Genomic DNA, 12,019 nt, shown 5'->3' on the forward strand with positions numbered 1-12,019 from the left:
CCGAGGCTGCTGCGGCTCAGCTACCCCGGATGTTCGTCTCCACCTGCAGACATGAGTGAACTCCTATTTGTTCCTTTTCGTTCAAAGCCAGTTTCAGAAAGATCGTTGCATCTCATATGGAGTGTCATGTTCACTAATGTCATTTAGAGTGTCTGAGAGGGCATGGTAGGGGCGACGGCTGGTCTCAGGGACGAAAGTCGCCAATCATGTGACTCCGCGTGGGCAGAAAAACGCGTTACACGTCTCTCAGCCCTTTCGAAGTACACAGACGTCGTTTCTTCAAGCATCACAGAGCCCTGTTGCGTTACGTCGTGTCCAGATCGAATTTTTTGACTTGCTCGTCACTTCCTAATCTACGTGTGCGAACACTGGAGAGGATTTCTATCAGAGAGCAATATCAGTGCTTAAACCACATCGATCCTACTACCCACCCCATAACTCATACCATGGCGCCTCAACACACAAACCCCATCCCAGTGCCTCAAGTCCCAATACACGAAGAGTACAAACCCCTCTTCACTTCCATCAACGCCTTCGTCCACAACTACATGTCAAAATATGACAACTCGCACGACTACAACCACATTCTCCGCGTCGTCTCAAACGCAAACCGCATTCTTCAAGCCGAGCTCGTTCGCGACCCTTCCGTCAGCTACGACACCACAGCCCTCTTCCTAGCCGCCCTTCTACACGACGTAGGCGACCATAAATACGTCAGACCAGGCCAAAACGCCGAGAGGCAAATTTTGGATATCTTGGAGGACCATGGTTCAAACTACGAACTGGCTGTGGTGGTAGACAATATCGTTAATCATGTATCCTATTCACACGAGATACGCGAGCCTATAATTACCGCGGGTGTCTTAGCAGCGTATCCTGAACTGGCAATCGTACAGGATGCAGATCGTCTTGATGCTGTCGGTGCGGTGGGTATCGGGCGGTGTTTCTCCTATGGAGCGGCTAAGATGCCTGATCAGCCTATGGATAGGGCGATTGAGCATTTTGAGGAGAAGCTGTTTAAGTTGGAGGGCATGATGAAGACGGAGACGGGGAAGCAAATGGCGAGGAAGAGGACTGAAGTGTTGAGGGATTTTGCGAGGCAGTGGGAGGAGGAGACAGAGTTGAGTTTTGACGTATTGCAATAGATGTTGTTGGCCTGACTGGGAATCATTTTCAACGAACGGCCGGAGTTGAAACCTTCGCCGATATTATTACACCTTGGTAGTAACACGTTATACTATATGATGAAGGGCCAAACTACACTCGTAAGGCACAGTAAAGGCGATAAACGCTATCACCAGACAAATACCGATGATGTGCATATGAAGACAGCCATGTAACGTATCCGCAACTCCTACACCTCGGTCGACTCATTCCAAGAAGCTCAGTCAAGACCTCGTCAACACCCACGGGTACCGCGGCCCTTGGCAAGACGGGTACGGAGCCGACTGCCATCGATCCTAACCTAAGATCAACAACGTTGTTCCCCAACACGTTCAGCCCTGGAGATCTCGGTTATCGGTAGCGTAACCGACCGTGACGACGAAGGAAAAGAAACATCAGATTCAATTCTGCCGTTCATGACGTAAGTGCACATGCGAAACGGTGAGCTGGCATCCCGTGAACTCGGCGGATACTCCGACAGAGTTTCATGCTGCATCTGCTTGACTCATCTGGATGCAATATCTCTCTACCAAATGATGGAGAAAAGACTCGACTGGAACGGCCTTCTTGACCGATGAGCATATGCGGGCCGAATAACGTAGCGTTCGCTCCATAAATTATCCAAGCCACAAGTTGCATGCGATGGAACAAGAAACTATCCCGACTTCTTGATTCGCTAGAGTTGTTAACGTCGATAGAAACAACAAGGCACAGTCAGCCTATACGCTGTGCACTCAACAGTCAAAGATGTCATGAAAAAAAGGAAATCACGACATCGAAAGCAACAATGGTGGTGTTCAAGTCAACGGCAGGACTCGTAGATCAGGGTCTGCGGGAAGAGTTCCCAGCCAATGAAGCGCACTCCCAGCTTACCAACCTCATCTGGAGCGCGTGCCTCTGTCTCCGGACGATGCCACTATGTGTCGCACGCTCCATCCGCCGTACGCTTGCTGACAACAACCAATTGAGCTGCGGACGACACTCCGGTGCGACCCATTTCCTCATCGGTAGCATGCAGCCCTCACCTACGAGTGTACAGGTCCGACACACACTAGCATACGCTAAGGCATACCCCATCTGTATCTGCATTGACGTCTGGATTACCCCAGGCAGGCATCCCACCATCGAACTTCCGCATGTATAAACGCAAGGCTTTTACTACAGCCGTAGCTCTGCGGGAATACGGGATACCAAGACCATTGCTGTGGAGACAGATATTTGCTGCTCATGCAGATTCAGCCGCAGAAACCTCGATGCGGCTAACCGGAGTAATGCCCTGCTTGCGCTGCTGCAGGTGGACCGTTAGTAAGACGAATGTGGAACGACCATTGCATCTACTACAGTACACCATCGAATCTCTTCTAGCATGTCGTATTGACGAATGAGAAATGTCCATGGAGTTTCTGTACTGTCACCAATCAGATGGGAGTAGGTTTTCCAGAGAACGAGATGATGCTTTGTCAGTGCTGAAGTGCTTGCGGCGGACAAATGGGCATCTTCGAATAACCATAGTACCAAAGCGAAGATTAAACGAACCGTGTGAACACCAAGATGACGGCACGTAATGACAGTCGCCAGATTCGCATTCCTTCACGTAGAAAAGCTGCTGCGCAAAAGATGAAGTTCGGCTACATGCCCAATCGAATCTCCGGCTTCCGATTGGCGGGCTAAGTTGCCGCGTTCCAATTACCATCGAGATCCATTCAGGCCTGGTCTTTCCGCAGCATCGATATTCGAGAAATTCCATCATTACCTTAAAAGATGGATGACCGGGTTTTTGGGGCCCACCCACCATGATCGCATTTATCATTCCCAGCCTTCGTCTTTGAGGGTTCTCTCCGCGGACCTCTTCCTGCCTTCCCCCCCTTTCGAAAACCATGCGTCCACTCAGACCGCTCCTCCCGTCCGCTGTTCGCCCGCGCAACGAACCTCTCCCGCCGTTACCCCGGGACCGCGTCGCTTCCGCTTGCGATCAATGCCGCGCGAGGAAGATCAAATGCAACGGCGAAAGACCCGTGTGTATCGAATGCGTCAAACGGTCAACATCCTGCCACTACGCTACCCGGTCATCTGAAACCCAGGGCCAAGCACTAAAACGGAAATACGATGCCTTGGAAGCCGAGAACGAAGCCTATGTCGAACTATTCAAGTTGATCCGGACGAGCTCCGATAGCGAGTCTTATGAGCTGTTAAGGCGGGTCAGGAAAGGGCGTGATGTTGAAGATGTGTTGAGGGATATCAAGGAGGCGGATTTGCTCATCCAGCTTAATCCGAAGCCGGAGACGAGGGTGCAGATTACGTTACCGAGTTTGGCGAGTATCATGCCGAAGCGTATGTCTATGCCGGATAATCCGTACTTCGCGCTGGCGGCGACGATCCAGGCGCCGTCGAATACGGGTCGTAGGTCTTCGCCGGATAACCCGGCGGCTCAGTATCCAAGTCCGCCTGTGTAGTCTTTTGTGGCTGTCTTCTGGATCGAAATTACCAGACACCATGGAAGAGTGGCTAGCTAAGACCGCCGAGGGAGCTGTTATGCCATCATTGAGCCACTAAAGCGGAGGTTGTTGAGAGGACATTGCTCGTCGTCTCTTCGCAGAGTAATAGAGCTATCAGACTCGTAGGTCTTGTAGTCATCTATCTTAGGACTCACTAACACCTTCAGTAAGTATCCAGCAAACATGATAGATACCTGGGTACCAGCGCTCGCGAGCTAGAGCTGTAAGCCGCACACCAGTCTGGGGCTTGGTTGATTATCAGAGCACAGCTTCGACTTGAGTAAGAGAAAAATGCCTGATGGGAAAGGCCACCGACTCATTCGGCAGTCCAGAAGAGCAGTGTCGCGTCGACGATCACGGTACCGGCCGCATCTAATTGAACTCTCACACCCATCGTTGAGGTTACAAGCTCGCGGGCTGACCGGTCGTTATCCCGACAAGACGTGCGCGTTATGGCCAGTGTTCAAGAATTGGCATGATACAGTTGATGGACAGCTACTCCGGATGACAGCTGAGAAGCTGCGTAGCGAGGTGAGTGTGAGGAAGTCGCGAAACCGTGCCTCATCACGTCATGACGACACTGTGCTTGGCGTCACGTGCACAAGCAAACGCTCCTGCCTTTACCTTTGGTCACGGGCGATTTCGCTACACGGAGAATTTTGCGCTCTCTCGAACTTTGCGGCCCTTCATCTCCCCCGTCGCCCCTTCAAAAGCGCGACGATATCTGCTCTCTAAGCAGACCCTCCCAAAGGTTTACACGCGCCTTCAGCTGGCCTTTCGACGATGGTCTTTTGCGCCTACCTTCCAGGGATGGACGCCACGGCCTGGCTTAAGAAAAGGTGTCAGGAAACGAGGCATGAAGACCATAATCCTTTCCTTGAGCGATTCACAGTCGTGCCCGTACCAAGGAAACGCTCCTCCAAGGTTAGAAGATCCATCAACAAGTCGCTCTTCCACGCTTTTCCCCGCCTACCTGCCGAGATCCGCGCACAAATTTGGGCCATCGCGCTAGAAGATCGCATATACAGACCAGACAAGTATGCTCGTGTCAAGCCTCACCCCAACACTATTTTCATCAGCCAAGTCAAGCAAAAGCTCCGCGTCAGAACACGCCGGCGCTATCCGGCCCTCTTCTTCGTCAACCGCGAAGCCCGCTACGAGGCCGCCAAGGTCGATGGAGGAGACTGGTACTCTTTGGGCGTTGGAGCCGTAGAGATCTATGCGAACCCGAAGAAGGAGCAGATCACTGTTTGCGATACCTACGAAGGCTCAAGGTCTACCCCGCTCCACCAAATAGCGAACCGCGTCGGTACGAGCTGGGCTTCATCGACGTATGATCCAGTGAAGGAGGCTGAAAGGGAGTGGGACGAGATGATGTATGACTTCTCGTTGGAGTATCCAGACTCGGACTTGGAAGAGGGTTGGTGGAGGACGAAGTGAGAAGCTGGCGATGTGTGGCAAGAGGTTTGGTACACAGGTGCAGGATATGTTCTGCTTTCTTCTTGTCATTGCGACGACGGCACGCACGAGCTAGCTTCCAGTAAGCATGTAACTAGTACCACGATAAATACATAATGTCCACCGAAGGGGATTCAAAAGAAACCTCAATACGGCCAATACACCATCACACACCGGCTTCGTCCAGAGATGACATTTAAGCCAAGCACGATCTCACTACGTCCGCGTTCCTTCCTTCCCCCCCTCAACCTTACCGCGCACCTCCTCAGCACAACCCCTAACAATCTTCATACATTCCCCCAACTTGAACCCACACCTTTCAGCAGTATACATCTGCCTATTAGTCTCCTCACCCCCGCTTGAACATTATTATACAGCACAACATTGTGATACTGCGATTGCCAAAGGAACCAAGGAACGATTGCCAGGATGAACCCAGAAATGATAACCACTCTTGCTTTCTTGGGGATGTTACTGTCGGAGATGGATGCGCTGATGAAGAGGAGTAGGACTAGGATGAGTGCTTCGTCGAAGGGGTAGGGGGATATGGCTGGTGTGAGGTGGAAGAGAAGGATGGGTGGATGGAGAGGGTGGGGTGGTGAGATGGAGGGGGTGAAGGAGGCTGGGATGGAGTAGGCTTTGTACGTGCAGAGAACACGGGTACTGCCATGCGATCAAGCTAATAACATGATGTTTTGTCACTCCATGAGCTATTCCAACGCCCATCCTCCTTCAAACTCGCAAACATCCATCCAACCCGCCCATCCCCTCGCATTCTCTACTCCCGTTCCCCAACGAAACCATCTATCGCGCCTCGTTACATCAACCCCTCCTCCGCTTGCGGCGTCTTCTTAGACTTCTTAGACTCGTGTTTAGGCGTATCTACCACTCTTCCATCCCATGTCAAAACTTGTAATCTCAAGTTTCCGTTCGCCTGTAAATCATACCAAGCGGCTAGTTCTTGTACTTTGCTTAGAGGCCTACGTACTTTTGTTTCGGCTTTGAGGGTAGAGGCTTTTGGGTCAGCGAAGTCGGCGGAGGTGGTGGCGTCATCTGAGTGGTCGGATGGGGTTGTTACTGGTGATGATGGTTGTTCGTGAGTACTTGCTGTATCATCTGTGTCATCGGAGTGGTCTGATGCGGCTGTTACCAATGATGATTCTTTATGAGTAACTTCAGCCTCAATGAAGTGATCGGATGGGGCTGTTGCTTGTGATTCTGGTGATTCTGGTTGTTCGTGAGTAATTTTCAAGTCTTTGGGTGTCAGACTGGGGGAAGATACAGATTGAGACATATCGTGGAGTGGTAGGGTATCAAGATGCGTAGATGGATATGTAAACTAGGAAGCGGGGGGTATACGCGTCAGACTTCGTGAAGAAGTTGAGGAATTTTGCTGGTAAGATCGATGAGAAGAGACACGAAGCCGAGAGAAAGAGGTAGTGGCTGTCTAACAGTGGTTTCAGTAACACTGTAGGGTGTCAAAGGCTCAAAACAAAGAAAGATGAAGCAAGAGAAACACGATGCAGAAAGTCTAGGTCAAAAGTTAAGACAATGTGTCTCATTAACAATAACATTCGCATTAACAGTAACAGTAACAACAGCGGCCTTGTGTATTGCTGCGCTGGGGTATAAATGAGGTAAAGGAAAACGTGAACTTTTGATGCCAGTGGCACCGTAGAAATACATGGTATACAGGTATAGATGCTCATGCACCCTTCTCGTTCTTCTTGAACAAGTAGCGCAAAGCTTTGACGCGCTCCTTGATGGTCTTAGACTGCGTGACTTCGTAGAGGGGCTTGTGCTCCTCGAAGATGTCGTGCTCGCTTTCGTAGTCGACGTGCACGTAGGCTCGCTCAACGTCGGCAAGACCTGTCGCGTGTTAGTGTCGGCTAGTGGATGTAAGTGAGTGACTGAGACATACCTTCAAGCTTCCTCTGCAGGGTCTGCGAGACGTCGTGAGTAACCTTCAGCGGCAGGCCCTCATCCATGACAATGTCTACCTCGACGTAGTAGTTCTGCCCAGCATGGTACGCGCGGCAAGTATCGACTCTCTGGATCCTGTCGTCGTGTGTGACAACCATGTAGATCAACTTGCTGATGTAGTCCTTCGGTGCCGACTTGCCAACAAGCAGCCAGACATGGTCGAAGGCATTGGCAGCCCAGGAAACCAAGATCAAGAGACCGATGAGAATAGCACCGATAGGGTCGACATACCAGACGACGCGGCTACCGACGATCGACATGGCAAGACCAAAGGCATTGACGACAATGTCATTGCGATGGTCGATGAAGAAGACGTGGACAGCGGGGTAACGCCGATAGATGAAGCAGTAGACGCACAGGGAGCCTTTGCAGAAGATGGCTGTCGCAACGAAGGCAATGGGGATGATGTGGAGCTCCTCCGATTCCGTGGCTCCGCCAGCCAAGGAACGCCCAGATTCGATCTTGTTACATGTCAATAGCTGAGCCGGGCACACGGGAAGGAGTACTTACGATGAGCTGGATGGCTACCGTTGTCATTAAACAGCAGAACATGATGATGCCGATCGTCTCGATACGCGTCCGCCCCACGGGGTACTTGTAAACGCTTGGCCGTGCTGCCATGCGCGATGTGATGAGCATGACCACTGACGATACCAAGTCCATGAAGGCATCTGCAGCTGTCGCGAACAGCGACAATGAACCCGTGGAGATGGCCGCGTACATCTGGATGATGAACAAGCAAAAGTTGACGATGAACGAAGCGTTCACGGCGAAGCGGACCTTGGGTCCATTCTCGACCATGTCAAGAGCAGCCAAGCGCTCTTCATCTCCGCTTTGGAGGAACTGATCGATCAAGGCATTCTGTCTCGTGTAGAACTTCTTCATGTGCCTGGGCTTGGCGAGTGGATAGTCACTCTTCATCTGTTTCTGGGTCACATCGTCGCGCATGTGTTTGCGGAGATCGAGTGGATCGTTGTGAACGGTGATGGTGACATCGTCCTTGGCTCCCCGCGACGATGCATTGTCTACAGATGACAGCCGCTCAATGGCGTCTGTCCTATGCTCGGCGCCGATATTGGCCTGGTTTGACGAAGGAGTAGTGCCAGAGCCTACTGGAGCGCTTGTTTGCCCAGCAGCTTGGTCGTGTGATGGGCCATTAGGTGAAGCTAGACGGACGGTCAGACAAGAGAACCACGGGCTTGGGTTGCCTGAGACATACTGTGAAGATCGGAAGTCATGGTGTCCGGACAATGGGCTGAGGGACGCGTATGTGTGTGTATGGGCGATCTCTAGGATCTGCTACGGTGTGGGAGTTACGAAGTGGGTGATATATGCCTCAGCTCAGGGCATGCAATGTAATAAAGCACCGCTGCCAACGCCACCGCGGCGCATTTCCCGCCCTCCTCCGCAGGAGTTTCTTTCTCTGAACCCTGAAGTCATAGTGGAATGGCCAGATCGTTTACTCGGTGCCACATTGTGTGAATACTGCGCGTTGGTGCAGGTGTAGGAATGCTGGGCACGGAGCATGAAACTCGCTAAGCATTTCCAACGGCTCGCTAGTACCTGGTGGGTTAGCCGTGATACCTGTTATGGTATGACTTGATGAGCTTGGCCTTATCTTGATACCTTATAAGGCTTGGCTGTCTGCATGCGCGGAGGCGTGGTGAAAATGCCCGCGCACGCGTGTACAACGTGGAGATGTTAGCGGCGATCTAAACTGACCGGAACTTTTACGATGCTAAGACGCGTTGAAAAGCTTGTCATCTGTGGACGAACGCATCCCCACACATCCATCTCCATTCTTGAGGTGGGCTTGATGGAATTGTTGTTGGTGCGGTGGTTTGATGACTCGGAAGACGCGTCGCAAGTTCTCCAGGGTTGGCTATTCTTTCCCTCCGGCTAAAATCGTCACACGCCTGACAGATAGCGCAGCCTTGGAACGCAGTGATCGCCGCGGCAGGATTGCATCGGCTACAGCGTGGGGCCATAGTGGACGCCATCTATATCCCCACGACGCTTTCTTTTACATCTCCAGGTTTCAAAACTCACCGAGTCGGCCCATGCCAAGCTTATCACTACGGCACGAAACTAAGCCGAGCTTGGCCCACACACGTCAACGCAATCGCGAAACGGCCCATTGGCCAACTACATCGGCATGCTGAGCCACTTCGAACTCCATCTGCACCAGATGGCAGCAGTCAAGCCTCACCCCTAATGCTTCGCACCTCCACACTTCGTCAGCTGTCCCACTCGCTTGGCCCACTCGCCGGAAACGAGACTTGAGCCGCATCACATCCCCACCCCTTCGCAGATCGAGCGTGCCTGCCAAGCATCTACGCGCATGACAGCCGTCTCCAATGAGCTTCGAAGGCTGGGCGCAGGCAATTCCAGTTCCTGCCTGGAAACCTCATGGCAATGCTTCTTTCGTCTTCGGCGCAAGGCTGGCTGGTCCTGACACCGTCTGGACCTCCGCGTTTGCTGCTTGGAGCACCTATCACTGCAGGCGATAGCTGAGGCACAGGCCACTGTATCGAGGTCCCACTATCGTCTTCAGGTGTTCTGGAGACGTGCAGATCTGCATGATGCGGTTAGTGTCTCTTATCCTACTGGCCCTTAAAGCAATACATAGTCTGGAGTGCCGAGCCTGCTGCCCATATTCACAACATCACTTCTGTGCGTTTTCAGTTCTTGTTACTCTTTGAGAGAGTGTGTTGACTTCCTTTCTTTCTTCGTCTCTTTCTTCTTGTTCATCGTCGCCGGCGACGGGACTGCTGGCAAGTCTGGGATTATTCCACACATTCCTTGAACTAAACATACATTCTTTGTAATCTTCGCAATGGCCGACACGGAGAAGCCTCAGTGCGGCAGCGAGGCGGATGCTGCCGTCTATGACTTTCCTCTGCACGTTGCTGCGGTTTGTAAGTACATCCAAGCCGATCATAGTACACCACTAACGTCTTCTTAGTCATTGTGTTCTTCGCTTCCATCTTCGGTGCTGGATTTCCAGTAGTGGCAAAGAAGGTCAAGTGGATGAAGATCCCACCGAAGGTCTTCTTCTTCTGCAAGCACTTTGGTACTGGTGTTCTAATCGCTACTGCCTTCGTCCATCTACTGCCGACTGCCTTTGCGTCGCTCAACGACCCATGCCTACCGGATCTATTCACCGACGATTACCCTGCTCTGCCAGGTGTGATCATGATGGGTTCGCTCTTCATTCTCTTCACGATCGAGATGTGGCTCCACGCGAAGACTGGCGGTCATAGCCACGGTGGCGCGACAGGAGAGGCATTCAACGGCGCACAACACGCCCACCCCTCCACCACTGGCATCCAGGCAGCCTTCAACAACCCCATCCGACGAGTTGAGAGCTACGATTCGCAGAAGACAATGCTTGCTCAGCGCGACGAGAAGCGAGGATGGGTCGAGGAGTCAACTTACCCCGTGGACAACTTCCCATTCCCCAAGAGCGGCAGCGACGAGCTCGAGGCCAAGTCCGAGATGCCACCATGGTTCATCGTCTTCTACGAGCAATACGTGCGCCAGCGCGACGAGATGCTTGCCACGATCAACCGCGCCATGCCTCCTATGCCATCCTACCAGCAGCAACAGGCTCCTCATCAACCGGAGGCTAACTCGTACTTTGACGACGACGTCGAGGCGGCTGTCGACCCTCTTGTCCTCAAGAAGCAGTCCATGCAGATCACGCTCATCGAGGGTGGTATCCTGTTCCACTCCGTCTTCGTCGGCATGACCATTTCCATCACAGCCGAGGGTTTCATCATCCTGCTCATCGCCATTGTCTTCCATCAGATGTTCGAGGGTCTCGGTCTCGGCACGCGTATCGCGGATGTTCCTTACCCCAAGAACAGCTGGAAGCCCTGGGCTCTCGTTGTTGCTTTCGGTACCACCGCGCCCATTGGCCAGGCTATCGGACTCATCACTCGTGGATCTTACGACCCTAACTCGGCATTTGGCCTGATTATCGTCGGAGTGTTCAACGCAATTTCGTCTGGTCTTCTCATCTACGCTGCGCTCGTCGATCTGTTGGCCGAGGACTTCCTCTCTGAAGAGGCTCAGCACACAATGACCGGCAGCACCAAGACTTATGCATTCATCTACGTCCTTATGGGCGCAGCTGGTATGTCCATTGTCGGAGCCTTCGCTTAAGTGCGCTCGTCATGGGCTACTCTTTTGCAGTACCCATTGGCCTTCAGCGTCGCCAAGCTCTTCTGCCCTACGCGCGACGCTTTTCCTTCATGTCTAGACAAGATCTGCTACAACAGCCTGGCAGAACGATCAACTGTACGAGTATGGGAACAACACTAGGCGTCATAACGTATATGACGGCACATGTTTAAACTGAAACAAGAATTACTTAAATGGGGCAGCCATTCACTCTTTACGTGGTCATCTCTTCTTTTTAGTGCATAATGTCATGTTCACCCGTTGCCTATCATCATCATCATCTCAATGTATCTTTGTCGGTAGATCCCAATGTGTTGCTAGACTATAGATATCACGAATTCATGACTCTGATATAGAGCTAAGCTAGAGATCTTGCGTGCATGCGATCTATGGTGATCTGGTTCGCGCTGAAACCCTAAGGAGGTCCTTCATGAGAGCTATGCCCAACAAATCTCGTGACGTCCTCTCGCTGCCTTCGCTGACTTCGCTGAACATTTGAATCCGGGGCTAAAGGGCGCGGCGACTTCTATGCGCATGTGCTCACGACGAGCCGAATCGGCAGAGGTCCGCCTCTGATGAGGAATAGAGTGTCGAAGCAGAGGTTCCTTTCGAAAGCCAAGAATCCAGCAGAGCTTCGCCGTCGGCTTCAGAAAGCAGAAGTCGGCGCTACTCTCATTGTGCCATACAACAGTGCGATGACCTATCGCTTTATACGCAATCTCCACGGATTCCAC

At 52.2% G+C, this 12,019-nt stretch overlaps 5 protein-coding genes across 5 annotated transcripts; 4 read left to right on the forward strand and 1 right to left on the reverse strand.

Annotated features, from left to right (window-relative positions):
• Positions 1 to 446: 446 nt before the first annotated feature.
• Positions 447 to 1,145, forward strand: J4E90_008392 (uncharacterized protein; the record flags this gene model as incomplete). The annotated part of the gene is made up of 1 exon (XM_051437920.1): positions 447 to 1,145. The coding sequence occupies one exon, from the start codon at positions 447 to 449 to the stop codon at positions 1,143 to 1,145; it is 699 nt and encodes a 232-aa protein (XP_051287919.1).
• A 1,896-nt stretch (positions 1,146 to 3,041) lies between these two features.
• Positions 3,042 to 3,617, forward strand: J4E90_008393 (uncharacterized protein; the record flags this gene model as incomplete). The annotated part of the gene is made up of 1 exon (XM_051437921.1): positions 3,042 to 3,617. The coding sequence occupies one exon, from the start codon at positions 3,042 to 3,044 to the stop codon at positions 3,615 to 3,617; it is 576 nt and encodes a 191-aa protein (XP_051287920.1).
• Positions 3,618 to 4,469: 852 nt separating this feature from the next.
• On the forward strand, positions 4,470 to 5,099 carry J4E90_008394 (uncharacterized protein; the record flags this gene model as incomplete). Its single annotated transcript, XM_051437922.1, has 1 exon — positions 4,470 to 5,099. The coding sequence occupies one exon, from the start codon at positions 4,470 to 4,472 to the stop codon at positions 5,097 to 5,099; it is 630 nt and encodes a 209-aa protein (XP_051287921.1).
• Positions 5,100 to 6,822: 1,723 nt separating this feature from the next.
• J4E90_008395 (uncharacterized protein) lies at positions 6,823 to 8,338 on the reverse strand (the record flags this gene model as incomplete). Its single annotated transcript, XM_051437923.1, has 4 exons — positions 6,823 to 6,986; positions 7,039 to 7,561; positions 7,611 to 8,266; positions 8,320 to 8,338. 4 exons carry the CDS (start codon positions 8,336 to 8,338, stop codon positions 6,823 to 6,825), a joined length of 1,362 nt encoding a protein of 453 aa, XP_051287922.1.
• A 1,598-nt stretch (positions 8,339 to 9,936) lies between these two features.
• J4E90_008396 (uncharacterized protein) lies at positions 9,937 to 11,267 on the forward strand (the record flags this gene model as incomplete). The annotated part of the gene is made up of 2 exons (XM_051437924.1): positions 9,937 to 10,018; positions 10,066 to 11,267. The coding sequence occupies 2 exons, from the start codon at positions 9,937 to 9,939 to the stop codon at positions 11,265 to 11,267; spliced, it is 1,284 nt and encodes a 427-aa protein (XP_051287923.1).
• Between the last annotated feature and the right edge of the window lie 752 nt (positions 11,268 to 12,019).

Source organism: Alternaria incomplexa, assembly GCF_024043165.1.
Source record: "Alternaria incomplexa strain BMP 0042 chromosome Unknown scaffold_13, whole genome shotgun sequence".
Taxonomy (NCBI): Eukaryota; Fungi; Ascomycota; class Dothideomycetes; order Pleosporales; family Pleosporaceae; genus Alternaria; species Alternaria incomplexa.